At 44.9% G+C, this 20140-nt stretch overlaps 1 protein-coding gene and 1 long non-coding RNA gene across 3 annotated transcripts in view; one reads left to right on the forward strand and one right to left on the reverse strand.

Annotated features, from left to right (window-relative positions):
• The window catches only part of LOC143830555 (uncharacterized), a 46397-nt gene extending 32161 nt beyond the window's left edge, over nucleotides 1-14236 (reverse strand). The window contains exons 1-2 of the long non-coding RNA XR_013228529.1: nucleotides 14184-14236; nucleotides 1387-1539 (exon numbers count right to left, since the gene is read on the reverse strand). This is a non-coding gene — a long non-coding RNA (uncharacterized LOC143830555). The remainder of the gene's footprint in view (nucleotides 1-1386; nucleotides 1540-14183) is intronic.
• Nucleotides 14237-14539: 303 nt separating this feature from the next.
• Nucleotides 14540-20140, forward strand: part of VSX2 (visual system homeobox 2) — a 29294-nt gene continuing 23693 nt past the window's right edge. For both annotated transcript variants that reach the window (XM_077323213.1, XM_077323215.1), the window contains exons 1-3: nucleotides 14540-15011; nucleotides 15765-15849; nucleotides 18974-19097. In XM_077323213.1, coding sequence (XP_077179328.1) covers nucleotides 14558-15011; nucleotides 15765-15849; nucleotides 18974-19097 — 663 coding nt within the window. In that variant the 5' untranslated portion in view covers nucleotides 14540-14557. The remainder of the gene's footprint in view (nucleotides 15012-15764; nucleotides 15850-18973; nucleotides 19098-20140) is intronic.

Below are 20140 nucleotides of genomic sequence, written 5' to 3' on the forward strand. Positions count from 1 at the left end.
TAAAACACGGGACTCCAGTACACCTCCTGCAGGGATCGCGAACCTTTTTGAGCCTATGGGTAGTGAGCACACCAAAATGGCCATCATAGAAGAAGAAGAAGAGTTGGTTCTTATATGCCGCTTTTCCCTACCCGAAGGAGGCTCAAAGCGGCTTACAGTCGCCTCCCCATTCCTCTCCCCACAACAGCCACCCTGTGGGGTGGGTGAGGCTGAGAGAACGCTGATATCACTGCCGGGTCAGAACAGTTTTATCAGTGCCGTGGCGAGCCCAAGGTCACCCAGCTGGTTGCATGTGGGGGAGTGCAGAATCGAACCTGGCATGCCAGATTAGAAGTCCGCACTCCTAACCACTACACCAAACTGGCTCTCATAGTAGGTGGAGCCAAACACACGCACTTATACTGAGGAGGCCCAAGAAGTTATTTTAAAAAGTACACTGGGAAAGAGTGATAAGAATGATTAAAACTAACACTGTTGTGGTGGCTGCTAGCAAAACAATATTATGGTAATCTGCACAACCTCTTGGATCTCGTATGTTTCCAGGGACCCCCAAGAGTCTGTGGGAGCTCCAGAGGGGGTCCTCAGCTTTCCCCTCCTGCTTTAACGGACTCAGTCACAAGCTAGAAAATTTGCCACTTCCATTCCGCCCTCCCCCAGAAGCTTGAGTGACTGCTCTCATGATTTCTGTGCCAGGGAGGTGGCAAAACCTGCATGCTTACTCCTGCCTTAACCCACCACCTGTCTCTCCCTCTTTCAGTTCTCCTCAAGCCTGCTTGTTAATGTGGATGGTGATTTCACTTCGAGGTGGTGGCAGCACAGAGGTGTGGTCAACTGACCACTTCTGGGGCTCCTAAAAGCCTGAACAATTATTTCAGGGCTCCTCCACGGTCAAAACATTGGAGCAGGCTGGCATATATTCTAGATTGATATGACTGGTAGGATAGTCAAATTACATGATACAAGGGTTTCTTGGCAAGAAGAAACCAGTGACAGAAAGCAGTGACATGACTGATTAAGCCACATCAAGACAAATTAAAACAGAATCCTGCTGTGCTGTTTTTCAAAACATTTATGTTGCCATTCAAAATAAAATGTTGACTCTTTTCCTACAGCAGAGTTTTTTGGTGCATCCTGGCCATAGTCTACGTAAGCCTTAAAATGTAAAAAAAATCTTATTAATCATTTAAAGTTCAGTTTAATAGTTGTCGTAGGGTAAGTCACTACCATTCCCATTTTATGTGTAAGGAGCTGAGACAGAGCATTTGATTCACAAGGCATACTTCAAGTGCTTTTAGTTTTTCTTAAATGACAGCAATTCAATTTTAAATGCATAATGAGTCCAGTGTTTGAATTGGTGAAATTAAAGATTTTTGTTCACATACCAACCTTGTTTTCATTTTGTCTCTTGTGAACAGGTGTGTTGCATGAAAACGGCGTTGATCCTTCATCCATTATTACTGAGGACAATAAGTTCTGAAACAGGCATCTTTTCATATTTTGCCTCACTTTTCTTTGCAAAAGAGTCTTGGAAGCCATTATCTACAGAGAGAACACAAGAGCTAAGTGTTTGGACTGGGCAGGTTGGGGAGATATGTGGTGAGAGATATACTGAAGAGAGAGATTACAGGCCTGGTTCCAGGTTTTGGTGGGGCCTGAGCCGAAAGTTCCTAGGGCCTCTTACACTCCTCCATCAGTCCTCCTCCTTCTTCTGCTCTCTTTCCCTCCACCGGCCCCTCCCCATGTCTCTCATCTGCCTGTATGTCCTTCCTCTGCCCTCTTGCAAACCTTCCCACCACCCATGGTTACACTGCTTGACCACCTGCAGCTCTTTCCCCAGTGCCAATGACAGCATGTGCAGGTGGGAGCATGGAGTGTGTGTGTGTGTGCATGGGGGGGGGTGACAGCAGTGGGCCTTGGCAGCTGCCCCATCCTCCCTGGGTTTGCTGACAGCAACAAGTGGGTAGCCGTGTTGGTCTGAAGCAGCACAACAAAACTAAATCAGAATCCAGTGGCATCTTTAAGACCAACAAAGATGTATTCAAGTTGTGAGCTTTCGAGTGCAAGCACTCTTCCTCAGACTATGAACTGACTATCAAGAGTGTTACAATGGAAATGTTTGTCATTTGTACAGATGCCTTCAGATATAACATATATTTTTGAGGTCACACCTTAGTGCTAATTTAAAACCAGGACTCTGAGCTGAGCCTTTGACACCAAGAAGAAGATGACTACTAATCTATTAAAATTGGCCTATTCAGGTTCCATTATAGCAGAACACATGCTCTGTCAACTACATTTGAAAGCACTGTAAAAATCTGCTCCATATTGTGGTGTAGTGCTTAGAGTAGGCTTTTTCAATCAGAGCCTGAGGTTTCTTGACTACCCTGGAAGGATTTCCCGAATGAATGGGAGTTAATTAATTTTCTATATATATATATATATATATTTAATTTTGTTAAACATTTATTGGGTGAGATGACCAGATATGGTTACATTGACCCCCTAAACTGGCCAGTGATAGGCCTAGAATGGGTGGGAAGGGGGGGACGGGTGAGTGTGTACACAGCTTTGCTCTCCAACCATATTCGGGGTTTCTTGAAGTCTGAAGAATGTTTCAGGGGTTTCTCAACAGTAAAAAAGTTGAGAAAGGCTGGATTAGAGTGAAACTACAACCTGAGTAACCTAGGCTGAAATCCTTACTCTGTCCTGGAGCTTGCTGGGTGACACTGGGCCAGTCATACTCTCTAATCCTAACCCACTTCACAGTGGGTTGTTGTAAGGAACTGAGGAGCACAGAACAATGAATGCTGTCCTGTATTGCTTGGATGAAGGGTTGGATAGAAAAGTACTAAATAATAAATAATATTGTCCAGTGACATTCATTGCCAGGGAGAGTTTCTGAAGCAAAGAGGTAAGCATAACATGAAGGCAGTAGATAAAATAGTGACACAAGTCTACGCTGGGGAGAAAATTCTGAAAGTTTTCTTTTAGAGCCATAGGTTTGTCACTTAGGTCATGATCCCACTAAGTTATACCCACTTAGATGTGAGTGATGTCCATTCCAGAGAAATCAACTGGAATTAAACAGTGGTTAACTTTAGCTGGCGTTAACCTTATATCCAGGATACTGAATAACTGTTTAGGGGGGAAAACACACATTTAATATACATGAATTGTAATTCAGGTTTTCTGGTGGGAGTAAGGAGTTGCTGAAGACTACAACAATGGCTGGCCTGCAGAGCTACTTAGAAATCAGTAGACCGGGTGGCATTTGCTGAACCCAATCAGAAACCCATGTTCAATGCCCTGAAAACACACAGTGATGCACTTTCAGCCAAGCTTGCTTCATTTCTGGAATCTCCCTCAGCCACTGGCTGTACTTTTGATAAAACTGCAATTGCCAAACCTGGCATGGTAGATTAATTTGAGAAGAAGTATGAGGCATTTCAAGTTCCTGAGCCTGTGGATACTCAGTCGGCTAAGACAGAAGCCCAAGAACAAGAGGCTACCAAGAGCGCGGCTTCCTATGTACAAGCCTCAAAATTCTGTGTCGTCCAGTATGAGAAAGAGCTCCAAAACTTTAAAAACATAATTCCTTTTGAGCAGATGACAATTAAGATGAGGCAGTTCCTGAAACTAAACCAGACAAAGAAAAATATCTATATTTGGCTGTACTATCCTATCTCAGATTTGTAAAACCTCTGTATCTGGGAGCTCTTTATGATGAGAGTCATATATATCCAGTGGTATCTTTTAAGACTAACAAAGTTTTATTCAAGGTACAAGTTTTCTTGTGCATTCAGCTTATACCTTGAATAAAATTTGTTAGTCTTAAAGGTGCTGCTGGACCCATTATGGAGGAGGTTCTGTTTGTTTCCCCCCCCCCAAAGGCATCTATTGGTCAGCTGGCCTTAAAAATAAAAATAAAAAACCTTAAAAGTTCCTAAAATCCTAGATTTTGCTGGATAAGCTATAATGTTTTTTTAAAAAAAATATTCAATTAATTCCTTTTTGTAGCCTGGACTGTAGCTAATGAGAAACAACAGATTTTTTTCTTGACACGTAATAGTTTTAAAGGGTTTAAAACATTAGAGACAGATTGGCTTAGATAGATGTTAGTCTGATGTGTTGCAGCATATTCTAATTGAGTAGTCGTGTCAAGTCATTTTTATCTTAGTTATAATTAAGCTGAAAAAATATTAAAATATTTGCAGGCTTAGGAGATACAGATGCAGCAACTCCATGTTTGTCTGCACAACTCCATATTTGATTTTCACATTCACCCCAGGGGAAAAAATCAGCCCATCTATCAGATATCAGGGTGGTTACTTTTTGCCCCCCCCCTTCTCCAAGGGTCTTAGGGTACATGGTTCTCTTCCATTTATCTTCACAACAACCCTATGCGGTAGCTTAGCCTGAGTGCATGACTGGCCTAAGGTGACACAATTAAAGATATGATAGTGTGAAGATCTGAACTCAGGTTTGCTTGCTCCTTGTACATCACTTTAACCACTACACTATGCTAATTTTTGAACTAAAAATCCAAACAGGGCTTGGTTTTGTAAAAAATCCAATAGGAATGCCATGCTGTTCTACTAGGAAAAATCTAAAAGCAACAGTGAGTTATATCTTTATTGATGTAACTAAAATATCAAAGTGAGCAAGATTTTAAATTCACCAAAACTTTTTCCCAGGCTGCATGTTAAGCGAAAAAAGGGGGAGGGATCTAAAGAGAAAGAGAAATGTTGTTAGGCATGATGGAAAGACTGTCCAGATTGTAATACTCGAATGCAGGAAACTATGCAAAAAAAAAATCTCAGCACCAAAGACTCGTAGGATTAAAATATAATTGTTATTATCTGCTTGAGGATGGGGAAAATCTGTGGGGGCATCAGTCTACATTAAAAGTACCAGTATATAAAACACATTCACACAAACAATAAGGGCAAATGACAAGTAACTAAAATACAGAGAGAGAACTGGGTTTTTGCATCCCACTTTATACTACCCAAAGGAGCCTTAAAGCGGCTTGCAATCACCTACCCCTCCTCTTCCCACATGAGGCACTCTGTGAGGCTGAGAGAGCTCTGAGAGAACTGTGACTGGCCGAAGGCACTCAGCCGGTTGCATGTAGAGGAGTGGGGAATCAAACCTGGTTCTCCAGATTAGAGGCCACCACTCTTAAGCACTACACCAAACTAGCTCTGGGTTTGCTATACTGAGGTGATTCTCCAAAATTGTTTCTTTTTTACTACAAACGTATACCTATGTAAAAAATTCTATATAAATCAGGCTTGAACAACCCTCAAAAACCAATATAACTACATATGGGTTCTTATACAGCATCTTACCTGCATACTGGCATGTGACTTGTTTCACATGTGTCACTTTGGCACACGTACATGCTTAGATTTTTTAAAATAAAAGCTCCAAGTGAAAATCAAACCTAGTTTGTGGCCATGTGACATAAAGTAGACTAGTAACAACAAAAAATACAATCCAAATTCCTGGGTAGCTTGGCTGTATAATGGGGAAAGAAAATAAAAATATTATGATAAAGAAGATCTATGTCAGTGAGAATGTCTAATTTGTCTAAGGATCAAGTAGAAAGCTCTTTAGGTAGGAGAAGGAAAACCTGCAAAGGGATCTCACTGAATGTGTCAATGGAGTATTTATTCTTGCCACTGAGTTCAATCTGATTTTTATAGCTTGCATCCATAGGCATAATTAGATGGAAGGAGAGGGCAAGGGTACAGAAGAAAATAAAGTAGCTGCCAGAAAGGCAATGTAAGATTTATATATTTAAGCATTTAACCTATCCTAGTCATAAGTCTCAAGGCAGGTAAACTTGCAATTTCAAACCAGATCCTCTCCAATTTGGTACACTATTCCACTTCCTTACTATGGGTGTCATGGAAGATGTTTCACAGGGTAGTGAAGGAATAGTTATTTGTGCGTTGACCTTTTTCAGAATTAGGGGAGACATGTGCTGCGTCACAGGAGCCTAAGAGAACAATCCTAAACATGTGTCTTCAGATTGTAGCCATCTGTTTCCAGGCACTATACAACCTGCAGAGTATTACATTTAAAGCCCTAAACAGCTTGCAATAAAGGTACCTGAAGGACCATCTCATATAGCATCCAGCCTACCAGCTAAGATCTGCTGTCAAGCCCCGCCTTTTGTGCCTCTCCCCTTCAGAGATGAAGAAGATGGTGACTGTAGAAACACCATCCGGGGCACGTTCCACAGTGGCACCTCACCTCTGGAACACCTTCCTCCAACATGACTTCCTTTTAGGCACCAGGCTAAAACTCATCTTTTTGCCCAGGATTTTTATTAAAGGTTTTGTCTTATCAGCTTTTTATCAGTCTGCTTCTGTTTTATGGATAGTTTTTATGCTGCTTATGTCCAATTGATAGTTTTAATAGTTTTACATTTAATACTGTAGTTTTTTATTTGATAAGTCTCCTCAAGCAAAACGTTGAAGAGGCAGCATATGATCAAATAGACTAGAGGAAGGAAAGGTGATCGAAAGCCACTTTGAGACTCCTTCAGGCAGTGAAAAGCAGGGTATAAAAAACAGCTATTGTTGTTGTTGTTATTCTGTGGGGCTTTCTCCCAGGAAAGTTTTCTGGAATTGCATGCCCCATTTTATTTTCATGTCAACAACCCTGTGAAGCTGAGAAACTGCCTAGCCCAAGTTCACCTAGTAAGCTTCTGTGGTGAATTAAAACATGGGTTTCCCAGGCCCTTGTCCAACATTTTAATCACTAAACTGTGCTGGCTCTCCTTGAAGAAAGATGCCTGGACCTTGCACAATAATTAACTGTATAATTATTACCTGAAAATTTATGTGAATTTAGGAAATTTGTTTGACATTGAAACCTGGAGTTCAAACCCTTCCTCAGCCTCAGGGCCTGATTTCTTCCATTCTTACTATTTAAAGTTTGCTGTAAGGATAGTTACCACTCTTTGTTCTTACAAAATATTAGGCAACCACACTTCTATCACTCAGTAGAGAGTCTATGTAAAATTAGCACTTTGAATTTTGCTTAGGAGTTTGGAGGAAGTAAATGCAAACCAAGTGCATTGTTGTAATGTATCTGGAGATGCCCAAACGTATCAGGAAAGTAACTACTGTCCTCTGCGTCAGCTGGAGCCTCTTTAAAGTATCTGCAAGGAGTACCTCACAGCAGTTAGAGATGTTTTCACAAAAAAAGCTGTTGATTTGTGGTGTGCCACATTTAAAGGCTTTCTTGTATCTGCTTACACAAACCAAATTAAAAAAATATCCTTGTTTTGGGTTTTGGAGAAGTATTTCTGATACTTCTTTTAAAACATTTGTTAGCCTACAAGTGTTTCTGGCTTCAGGGGCCTCCCTGCGGGTCTCTGGAAGTTAGGGCTGCTTTCACTACATGTCTCTAGAAGTTAAGACTACACAAGCTGCTAGACCAGTGGTTCTCAGACTTCCTAATGCCACAACCCTTTAATACAGTTCCTCATGTTGTGGTGACCCCCAACCATAAAATTATGCAAGTGTTCTTTCACAGAAATTAAACTGAAACTGACCAAGGGTGTGAAGATAAGTTGTCCCCCCCCCCGGGGTTTCTCAGTTCAGTTCTGCCTCTTGTCCCACCATGCCGATCTCACTCTTTCCCACTGCTCCAGGCAGATGAATGCTCTATCTCGATCTACCCCACAAGGCTGTTGTGCGGATGGCACCCCCCCCACCGGCCAATCTGCTTGCCCTGCCGTGACCTCTGTGAGTCGTTTAACCCCCAAAGGTGTCCCAACCCCCAGGTTGAGAACTACTGTGCTAGAGACTAAGAGTCATTGTAAAGTCCTTAGAGTTCTTCTGAAGATCTGATACTGAACATACATGCACATATCTGTCTATTCCTTAACCGCAGATAGGTAATGTTGTTGGTGTACCACTATTGTGAAATTAACAATGTATTAAATTCACCTTTAGTCAATTATTAGCATGTCTTCCTTCAGAAGCTAACATAGAGTGCATGAGGTATCAAAGAGTCAAAATATATGGGAATATTTTGCTCGGTCAGTGATCCTGATATTGACTGGTAGCCCAAATGGAACAACCTGCTCAGGGAGGTGGGCCTGACCCTCTCACTTACAATCTTCAAGAGGCAGTGGAAGACTTTTTTATTTAGGCCTGCCTTCAGGATCACTGTGGATGGGCAGATTGTTGTGAATTTCCTGCATTCTGCAGGGGGTTGGACTAGATGACCCTGGAGATCCCTTCCAACTCTATGATTCTATGATTTCTACGACTAAATTTGTATTTATTGGCAGTTCTGAGATTTTAAATCTTGGTATTTGGGAGGAGGGTGTTAAATAATAGTTTTATCTTGATTTCTGCTTGGTGGAAAGGTCTGCTTTAAATGCATGCATAGTATGAGAATCAAGATGCAAGATAGTATCTTTGGAATATCTGAAGATCTATTTTGCTACAGAACTCCAGGATGGATGGGACTAGATGACTTCAACATTCATGCCAAGGCTCTTGTGCACCTCAGAACTAGATAATTTCCATGGCAAATATGGGACAATTCCAGATTCTCATAGAATTTACACTTATATGTTGTGTACTAGATTTAACTTTCTGTGCTGGACTAGATTTTGATGCCATGGTGATTGAAAGCAATGGATTTTGCCATGGTCAAAGTATTACCTGATATCATACAGCTCTATAGTATGTTAAGTGAAAGCCGTGTCTTAGTTCTAAACAAGAGCTTGCAGACTTTGGTCATGTGGAGGAGGTTAAACAAAACACACCTGAACTCAGACAAGGAGAGGTAATGTCACTGGAGAACAGCAGTGCTCTGGGGAGACACAGTGGCAGTAGGCATGGAACCCAGAGGAGATACTGGATCATACCTTGACCAACTGCTGTTATTCTGAAGTAGAAGAAGGCAGATCTTTCCATGCTAATCTGTGTTTTCATAACCAGCAGAACTGACTGTTCTATGTGGGTCTTCATATGAAGACATCCCAGAAATGACAGCCTGTTTGTTCCTGAATTAAAGGTTCTGGTGCATTCCTTTAAAGCCCTTCGACATAGTCTGGAGCTTACTTGAAACTGCCTCGCCCTGTACAAGACGCCATAGCAGCTGCCCTTGTGAGTCAGGCCCTCCTGCAACTACTATTGCTTTGGGAGGTAAGAACATCTGCTGAAAGGGCCTTTACCACAATTGCCTGAGGCTCTGGAATGACCTCCCACAGGAGGTGAGTTCCTTTTTGCAAAACCTTCTAGAGAGGTTTTGACCTCTCTGGTTCAGAAAGTGTGTGGCCCGTATGGTGATAAATTGTTTTAATGCTGGTTTTAGCATATTATTTTAAATTTTGTGATTTTACTGGCGTCTGGTTTTTTAACCTTTTAATTTTTTTCTTTCAATTAAGTGCTGGAAATGTTGTGCATAAAAGAAGCAGGCGAGCCCCAGAGATTAGGGTTGTTCAGTTTTTACATTCATCTATCGATTGTTAGCATTGCCAATGTAACTGACCTAACTTGAGGTACAGATAAGCCAATAAAAGTGAAAGAGAATATTTGTCAAATTAGCTACTGACCTTTGGGACCTAGGTAAAAGAACTCATTTTGAAAGGCAAACTTTTGCTGATGGAAATTCCTTGCTACTTGACAGCATTAATCCAAATAATTATTAATTACCATTATTATGGTGGTTGTTTTGCAGAAAGCAACTGAAGAATCTACAAATGGAAGGACCCACAAACTCTTACTCTTGGGGCCACATTACTACAATATTGTGAATGATTGGGTGGGGAGAGGGGTTGATAAGAAAGCAGACACGTTAAGGACGGAAGTCCAAACCAAGAGTTTACTGGTCTCCCAAACTGTCAGGAAGCAGGCAATTCCTTCCTAATGAAAAGTGGTCCTGACCACACATCACTGTTTCTTTGGATCCCCCTTTTTCCTGTTACAACTTCTTTCAGCAGATGTGCTATAGAACACCATACACCATGCTTTCCCAACAAGATTTTCATGAAACCCTGAGGTTTCTTGACAGCCCTGAATTTCCTGAATGAATGGGAGTTAATTATTTTAAATAATTTTTAAAAATGTGTTAAACATTTATCAGGTGATATGACCATATATGGTCATGTCAACTCATCCCGCCTTGCCCTCAGTGGCCAATGAGGGGCTTATAGGGGGAGGGTCCCTACGTGGGCACATACACAGCTATGTTTCCTGACCATATTCTGCATGATTGGGCCACTTCTGGGGTTTCTCAAAACCTGAAGGTTTCAGGGATTTCTCAATGGTAAAAAAAAAGTTGAGAAAGGCTGCCACACACTCTCAAGTGCCAATAATGTTTTCTTACTTTCTCTTGGGGAACTGTTGGAGCTCACCGGTTTGCTCAGGATGGTGCACAGATTCCCCACCTGTATCAGTGGACATGCATGTCTGTTTCCTGAACTTTCATAATACTGCTTGCTGTATCGCAACAAAGAGTGGACATAGATATTGTATCCATTGTATTGTTTCTGAGGAAGTGTGTGTGCTCATGAAAACTCATACCTTGAATAAAACTTTGTTGGTCCCTGAACTCTAAAAAAGTGGACATGATACTGACAAACATACTATTGAGATGTATGAAGCATTTAAGACATCCATCCAAGAAAGAGCCAAAGGATATGCCTAGATATGATTTGTAGCTTGCAAAGCAAGAATCTTCTGATAGAAAACATTGCCTTTTTATACACCAGAAAGTGCAAAACTCCTGATCACACCAGGATAACATAGAATTCTCAAGGTATATTAAAAAGAGGAAAGGAGTGTGAAGCGTGCATGAAGAAACGAAGTTAATAAAGTATCCAACGCACCAAAGATAAATTGCGTATATTAAGTAAATAAAGGACTGCCTTTTACCATCCACAGGTCAGTTGGATGGAAGGTCATTTTCAAATAGGAATCAGATTGCTTCTGAGCAAAGCCTTCTGAAGGTGCCACCTTTCAAATGGGTAAGACTGGCAGCTGCCCATAGTCAAGCATTCTCTGTTGTGACTCCCACGTGGGGGAATGGCCTGTCTGATGAGGTCAGGAAAGCTCCCACAGTATTCATATACAACTGTATCAAAGGGTGCTGTTCAAGGGGGCATTTTATCATACATAATAAGGTTGTTTAACTTCTGTGAAATTTAGTCAGTTTTCATTGCTTTCTTCCTATTTCAGTTCATAGCATTTCTCCGTAAACTGCCCTGAGCCGCAAGGAGAGGATGGTATATAAATGTAATAAATAAAAAAATTAAAATTCTCACAATTTTTTGTAAAACATACCTGTTAAATCTCAGTGTATCATTCCCAAATCTTGTCCCTTGGTTTTATACACTGTTGGTTTTTATTTTGTTATTCTTATTGCACTGTTTCAGATTGTGTGATCTGAATGGAGCCACAGTGAAAAATAAATCCAACATAGAATTAAGTATGCCTAAGCCTGTTATGATAAATTCTGATCACTGTCTGGATTTTGGTGCCTACAAAGCAACTGCACAGCCTTTCCCAGCAAGCATTTTAGTTCTTTTATGAACTATACAATTTACTTCAGTGCCATTAACAGAGCATCCAGCAATCCTGATGTCTTCATTCAAAGTTTGTTGGTTAGCTGAACAACAATAAAGTGCATGGTCTGGTTATTTGCTTAGCTGCCGGCAGGTGGCACTATTACTTAGATCTGCTATAAAGAATCCTCTCATTTAAAACAATTGGAAAATCAATTAAACAACATGGAAGGGCAGACCTAGAATGGCACATGTGGAAGCTGAAGCTCTGGTTAATAAACCTATTATAGCCAGATGATTTTTTTGCATGTGAAAATTACACTCTAGCACTGAATGTGTGATCCAATGGCAAAAACACTGTGATTTAAAAGCAAAACAGTCTACAGATCAAGCATCTGAACCATTTGGAACCTAGAAATACACCAAGCCATTGTCAAGATCAAGACACTGTCATATTGTATACTTCATTGAGCTCACTAGAGGGAGGGCAGGATTTTAAAACAGCCTCGTAAACAAATTAGCTTCCATTTTTTTTAAACAATTGTGTGTCTAGACCTCATGGTTGTAGACAAGAAACCAAGAACATGATGGTTCACATTAAACACTATTCCAAGGGTCATTTTCTGTCTCATCTTATGGTCTTTAAAAAATGACTTTGTCTTAACAGAAAGGGGCAGAAACCCTATAAATCCCTGATTGATTGATGCCACCCTTTTCTGTGGTTACTGACTCATATAGGGCACATATGCATTCATAATACAAATGCTTACTTTGACACAAGGAGGGGGAAGGTGAAAGCTTGGTTATGCTGATAGAAAGAAGATTTTGGGAAGCCAGTTTGTGCTAGGAACTGCTAGAATAAAATATATAAGTCAATTGTTTCCTTTCTATTATAAGTGGCACACAGTGCTTTTATTATTTATTGTAACACCCTGATAGCTCAATCATAGTCAGAAGATTCAGGTCACGGAAGACAAAAGACCTTACAGGGAAGTTAGTTCTATTTGCATGAACCCCATGTGCAATTTCTCAAGTGTGATGAATGCACGGGTGCCTATTTCATGGAGGTTTCTATATAGAAATGACTTCCAGGTTGGGGTTTTTATGTTACATGCAGTGGCCATGGTTGTCCATAGCCTGGCCAAAAAAGGAGGTTTGTTTTATATAATTATGGCATATGACTAGATGTCCGGAACTGTTTGGGGAGATGTGTGGAGAGAGAGAATGCTCTAGATACAGAAGAGATGCTTCCCTTTATTAACTGCAAGGCTATAATGAATGTATGGATGAGGCATTTAAGCAGCAGTGTTTCATACAAGCAGTTATTTCCTTTGAGTAAAGAATATGGTTATATTCTTCCAGTTTCAAATCTAAATCCGTTCATCTCCAATGCTTATGGATAACTTTCAGCTAAACTTTTAGTTTATGGTGGAAACAGTGAGGTATGGTTGCGAATCAATTTCTTATTTGGACAGAAAAAAATACAAAAACTATTTTAAAAACTTTTAATCAGGATTTTAATCTGGATTTATTTTAATTTACATTATAAATATTGGCTACTGTGCAATAGTTTTAAAATGAGATTAAATTCATATTAATATCTGCTTTCAACAGAGGACATTGTGTGAATTTTACAAAATAATCATATATCTCATATATACACATGGTGGCTAATCTTTAAATTACTGGATTCAGATTCTATTTTAAAAAATAAAACGTCATTTATTTTAAGAGTTGTTTCAGATAATCGATTTCTACCTGTGCATTTTGTGTTGGGATCAGGATTCCGTCTTAAATGCATGCTCTTTTCTGGAGGAACGTTGCTATTTTTTTTTAAGCGCACGAATTCGCGTTCTAGAAAGTTAATTGTATCGAGACCAGGGAGGCACTCAGATGTTTCTGCACAGTGTTGGTCGGAATACCTCCTCGCTGGTCTCGGTTGCGCCTTGATCCCTTATTTACATCTAGTTAAATGTCACGTTGCTTCCCGCCCGTCGGAAGAAGGCCGCTCCAACCCCCTCTCCATCCTGACGGTCCCGCACGCCGCGAGCCCCTCTCCTCGTGCCACTCAAGGGTTAACGATGAACGCATTGCCAAACTCGTTGCGGCTCTGTCATTCCACGGGGTCTTTTCAGGGGTGGGGGGAAACCCCGCCCCCCCCAATTGTCTCCCGTCCAATGTTCTTGCAAGCGGCGGCGTTTTTCACCACCACGGACGCCCGCTTAGGTGAGCTCGAAGCCCTAGTAGAGAAGGGGGGCGCTGCCAAGGAGGCCCCCCAAAGCGGGAAAGGGGAAGCGAGCCGGGGAAGTGGAGGTCAGCGGCCCACGGAAGAAGGGGTCCGCTTTCCTGGACGGGACGGAAGGGGGGAGCGCCGTTATCCTCTGCGGGCGGCTGACCCAGCCCCACCTGGGGGGGGGCGCGGGTGCCTCTGAGCCCCCGGGACGGCCAGGGGAAGGGGAAGGAGCGCCCTCACTTCCGACGCTCCCGGGGGCGCTCCTGCCTGGGGGAAGCCGCCCTTCACGCCCTCCGAGCTCCACAGCTGCCCCCAGGAGCGCCACCTCCTTGCTTCCCCCGCCCCGCCGACGCCAGCGGTTTCTTCGCCCGCCCGCCCCCGCCAGCCTCCCCGCGGGTCGCCGACACCCACCTGCCTGCGCCAGAGAGCCGGCCTCCCGTCAGCCGGGCGGGAGCTGCGCCGCCCCTGCTCCCCCCCCGCCCCGGGCTGCCCCCGGGCAGGCGGCCCCCCCCGGCCCGCTGGGTCCCCCCTGCAGGCGCCTCGGCGGCGCGCAGCCCCCGGCCGCCCCTTGACGGCTCTGCCCCCTCCCTGCCTGGCTGCCCCGCCTGCCGGCGCGGCTTCTTCGGCTCCCCCCCCCCCCCCGCCGGGCTTCCCCGCGGCGGCCGGCCCCGGTGATTGGCTGGGCGGCGGTGACCCCGCTCGGGCGTCGGGGCGGGCGTATAAGAGGGGCGCGAGGCGGGGCGCCCGAGCATTCCCCGGAGCGGGCACCAGGGACCGGCGGCGGCATGACGGGCAAGGCGGGCGAGGCGCTGGCCCACGGCCTGCCCAGCAAGCCCAAGCCCCCCGACGGCGCGGGCCCTCCGACGGCCGCGGGCCAACAGCCCGGGGCGGGGGGCGCGGCGGGGCAGCCGGGGGGCAAGGCGGCCTCGACCCCCGCGGTGGCGGCGCCGCGCTGCACGGGCTTCGGCATCCAGGAGATCCTGGGCTTGAACAAGGAGCCCCCCCCGCCGCCGCCCCCGCCGCCGCCCCTGCCCGCCGGCCACCTGCTCGCCGCCCGCTCCGTCCTCGGCCCCGCCGGCGTGGGCGGCGTGGGCATGGGCTTGCTGAGCGCCGGCAGCCTGCCCGGCTTCTACGCGCAGCCCACCTTCCTGGAGGTGCTGGCAGACCCGCCCGGCGTCCACCTGCAGCCCCTCGGCCGCGCCCCCCCGCCCCTGGACACCAGCCAGACGGCCAGCTCAGGTAGCGCCCGACGCCGCCTCCCCCCCCCCCCCGCAGCCCTAGAGCGCCCGGCCCGCGCCCAACAGACGGGCCGCTCAGCCCCCGGAGGGAGAGCGAGGGGGAACAGCGGATTCGAAGCCAATTCGAATCGTCTCTCCTCCTCCACGGGGAGCGCACCCGACGGGATGGAAACATGGGCCCCGGTGCTGCTGGGCAGCAGCTAGGCTGCCCGAGGATCAAGGTCGGATCGACCCCGCTTGATTCGGATCGACCCCGAGGGAAGACAACGAAATAAACATTTCGGCGGCAGGAAAGGAATCCGGAGCCGTCCCAATAAAATGCCAAGGAAGGAAGGGCAGCTGCGGCTGCCTGCAGGGCCCGGAGGGAGCCCCGGACGTGTCACGACACCCCCCCCCCACGCCCGGGCCGCCCCATGGCAGAGGGACCCTGCCTGGCCCCCCTGAGATGCAAGGGGTCGGGAGGGGGCCTCGCCGGGTCCGTCTGTCCGCAGCCAGGAGGGCAGCGCGTCTCCTCGACTTTTCCAATAGGCTTTCTCACCCCCCCCCTCCCCCAAGTTTGGCAGGGGAAAGGCAAGGCAGGGCGGACCCCGGCTTGGGCGGGAGGCGAGGCCGTAGATGCAGCCGCAGAGCGAACCGAGGGGCGCCCCTGGGGGTCCCGATCCGGGCGTCCCGCCAGGCTGAGGGGCGCGGGGGAGCCGGGCGGGGAGCCGCGCCTGGGCCCGGCCAGCCACCGCTGCCTCCTTTCTGCCCGCAGATTCCGAGGACGTCTCCTCCAGCGACAGGAAACTGTCCAAGGCCTCCCTGAGCCAGAGCAAGAAGCGCAAGAAGCGGCGGCACAGGTAAGCCCGCAGGCCCCGCCGCCCCAGCCACACGCAGCCGGACAGGCGGCTTGCCTCCTCGGGCGCCGGCCGCTCTCGCTCCCGGCGACGCCCAGCCCGCCCGCCCGCGCTTTCGTTGCCGAGCGGCCCGCTGCTCGAAGACGCCTCGCCGCAGGAGCTGGCAGCCGGGAACAGGCGGGCTGGGGGCTCTCCGGCGGCCAGTCCTTGGTCAAAGGGATCGGGGCTGGAAGGACCCTTCCCGGAGGCCTCCGGGGGCCGCACCTGCTCGGGGAGGTCTCGGCCACCCCGGCAGCCAAGGCAAAGGAGCGACGATTCGATCAGATCGGGCTCCTTGTTTTGCCCGCTGCAGATTATTTTATTTTGCTCTTGGATTTTGTGCCTGGCTCTCTCCGCTTAGCAAGGCAGATGACGGAAGAGCGGCTGAGGAGAAAGTGACGAGCAGGTTTCCCGAGGACAGGGGCATCCCTTGCCAGGCTCTGGCCTTCTCCAGAGAGCCCAAAACAATCCCGACATTTTCTGATTTAAGAGACAGAGAGAGTCCATGTATCTAATCATGGGCTGTTCAGAATTTGACTAATCTTGGTAAGAAGCAGAATGTGTGGATTAAAAAAATGTCCCTGGAAAAGGCCGGATGAGGACTCAGACCACCCCCCCCTTAGGATTTGCCACTGTCAAATCATGCTTCCGTGTCATAGGGCTCAAAACAATGTGGCAGACAATTGCTACACTAATCTTAGGAAGTGGGTTCAAAATCTAGATTGTTAGAATTGGGGTCCATGTCATACTGGAACTGGAACTGAGTTGGACCATAATCTTAGAAGACACGCAGTGGATGAATTAATAATTTCAAATTTACATTGATTATATCCTTTTCTTGCTCAGTATTTCTTTTTAATTAAAAAAACCTCAAAAATCAAGTCAAGGTAGAGCCCAGAGGAGCAAGAAATATCTCAAGAACGTAACCCCCCCCCCAGACATCTTTTATTCTTTTCCTTTCTAAACAAAAGGGACTAATGGAGGAGATCTTTTAAAAACAAAATGTAAGGGTGGATTACAAAAAGATACATTCTGCCAGTTTTTAAACAGCAAATCTGTTTACAGACCCCTGTTCCAATTTCCCCAAATATTAAGGATGCACAATGAGAGTTTTTAATTTGCCTAGAACGAAAGAGACTGGAATGGTTGCACAAGGTCACTCCGCCCAGACAGGCTATGATTCTGTGAGGGCAAGAGCAACGATGCCTTAAGAAAATGTGCAGATAATGAAAGGAAATCTAAATAAAGGGTTGATTATAGAAGAGGCCTCCTGTATTAACAAGCATCTTTTGTTAACACGCTTATTGATCTGGCCCAATCCTTCAGATTTTAGACACTGGGAGGCACTTCAGAAGCACTATCGGGAACATGTACATTCTTTACAATAGATTTCGTTTTATTCTTAGCGACCTGACCTAAATTTCTGTTCTTTTGTTCTTAAGCTATATTTCTTCTCGTTTTAAACATACCCTGTTAGACCTTAGTGTTGGAACGCAGACGGCTTCCTAGGTAGATCAGAAACCGCCTGATATTCATTCTGATTTGCAATAGGAGAGGAATGTAGAAGAAAGCTGTCTCCTCTAGAGTCGAGTTTCCGATGCAGGATACGCATCCGAAAGAGAAGGAAAATCTCTGTGTAAAATGCCTACTTTCTAGGAGGTAAAGTCAAGAGGATGTTTACTGTCCGCCTGGCAGCCCAGCCCAGCACAGCTTTACACTGGTGCCGGCAGCAGTTGCATCACAGACGTGTCAGAGATCTCTGTGGTGCCCAGGTCACTTGCAATAGGATTAGCAGATGAGGAAGGACAAGTGTTTTCAGAATGCTAGGAGAAGAAAAACTGAGGTTGATGTTGCTCCCTGTCGGTTCTCTCGGCATAAAAGCCGTAGTGCTGTTTACTCGGGCACCGGAACGGAAAAGAGGTGAATAATGTGAATGTAAAGGCTGTGTTTTCAAAAACAAAACTACCCCCCCCAACCTTCCATATAAAGCTGAGGGGAAGAAAAGAAACTGAAGTCTCTATGCATAGAAATATGCTTGTGAAGGGAAATGTTATTTTTTTAAAAATGATGGAAAGTTATAATTGGATTTACATTGGATAGATTTGATTTTGCCATTTAAAAAATCCTTTTGTGATAGCTTATTTGAGGACTAAGTGTTTCTGCAGTGGTGGTGATGTTACATTTCACAGAAGGAACTAATATGAGTTCTAATCTGGAAGCTGTTTTTTTATATCTGCAGTTCTTATTAATGATGATTATGATTGTAGTATCCATTAGCCAGTGTCCTTATGGTGCTTATTATTACTGTTTAGAGAATTTCTATGTGTCTCTCAAGGGAATTGGCCCAACATAGCTTGTTGATGTGCTATGTGGGAAAATATGAAACTAAAGAACACAGGATCATTTTGCTGTCTCAAATACCAACAAAGATTAATATATTGAATAAAACTAATGAACTTTTACTCTCCAGTTCCAAACACATTTATTTAGAAATGGGCTGCATTGATCTCGAGGGTTAAAGTTCAGTCTTCCAGTAAGCATGCTTAGGATCACAGCCTAGATGGGACAGCACAGATCCTGTACATAAAAACACATAAGGATCATCTGTGTATATGGCCTATGTATTCTGCTCTGGGTTCTTGGCAGAAGACAGTTATCAATAGAACAAATGATTGGACACACATTTAGGGTGCCACTGGGGCAAGGTTACTTACAGGAGATGATTTTTCCCAAATTAAGTATTTAAGAGTTTTTCTTCCAAAAGTATTTTGTTTTGAAACAAAAAAAGAATACAGAGAAAGACTGGCCACTTACCTGCCCTGAGCATTGGAAAGGGCGGGTTATAAAAATAAAGATTATTACTAGTATACTGCAATTCTATTAGAAGGATTTAGTTGTTTCACTGGGAATTATATATAAAATCTTGTCACTACTGATAGCTTTCCATACCCTGGGGCTTGATCATCTGTAGATCATATTTTAACCACATTCTTAGCTCCTCTTTTCATCCTTCATCTTTTAAGGATTGTTCAGAATGTTGGTTTTATTTTTTTTACTTTTTTTCATCAGTGAGTTTTACTCCCTTCAGGACAATCTTCACATCCTATCAACTGGAAGAGTTGGAAAAAGCCTTCAATGAGGCCCATTATCCCGATGTCTATGCAAGGGAGATGCTGGCTATGAAAACAGAACTTCCTGAAGACAGGATACAGGTAATCATACTGCTGTGAGATCCCAGTGTGACACAATGCTCATTTTATTTTGAGTAGTCTTTACTCACTCCAGGAACGATACACCATAGCCAAAGCCTAATGTTGAATTGGTAGTCTAAGGCTTGGTGCTAGCTGTGTAGTCTTGTTGTTTAATACGAGATATGTAGTTAATTGCATGTAAAGTCGTGTGTGTGTGTGTGTGGGGGGGACAATTGAGAGAGGAAGAATGGCTGACTTGATCCACAAGGGAATGTCATGACAAGAGAAGCCACCGGGGCTATTTATGTCCCCTGCTTGAGGAAGGAATTGCTTTGAAGACAGTTGTACAGAGCAGAGAGTATCTGAAGTAAAAGAGAGCTGGAATCCTGGATATAAAACATGAATTGTCTCAACTTTCATTTAAGGAGCAAAGATACAGAAATCTACATAGGCTCATACAAAAGGCTTGCCTTAGTTTAGTGACAATTTTTGACTCTATTTCCCCCAAAGAGCATCTTTCCCCTCCCAAAATAACATTGCAAGCTACTTTTGAAACTTCTCTTAATTTCAAAAGCAGTTCGTGCATAAGCATGAGAGACTGGCATTAAAAAAATCCAAGTACAAATCTCCTGGAAAAACACAGTTTTTCCAGAGGCTTTGTACTTGGTTTTTAAAAATTTTCACAGTTCTTTGTATCCTGGCCGGGGATCTTATTTTATGGTAGTACTTAAACTCTGTGTAAGGCTTGTTCTTGTATACAGGCAAAATTTGATAGTCACACGAACTAGGTAGTCCACAGAGGCCGTTGCTCAACGGTGGAGCATCAGCTCTGCATGAAGAAGACCTTAGCATCTTCAGCCCCCAGCAGCTTCTGTTCAAAGGATCAGGTGAAGGGTAATGTGAAAGTCCTCTGCCTGAGTCCCTGGAGAGCTACTGCTAGTCAGTTAACAAACTGAGCCTAGCCAGGCAATGGTCTGATTCAGCCTAAGGCAGCTTTATATCTGTTCATGACATCCAGAGATTTCATTGTGCATGTAACAAGTTGCTGCTACACTGCCAAAGGA

Source organism: Paroedura picta, chromosome 2, assembly GCF_049243985.1.
Source record: "Paroedura picta isolate Pp20150507F chromosome 2, Ppicta_v3.0, whole genome shotgun sequence".
In the NCBI taxonomy this organism is placed as follows: domain Eukaryota; kingdom Metazoa; phylum Chordata; class Lepidosauria; order Squamata; family Gekkonidae; genus Paroedura; species Paroedura picta.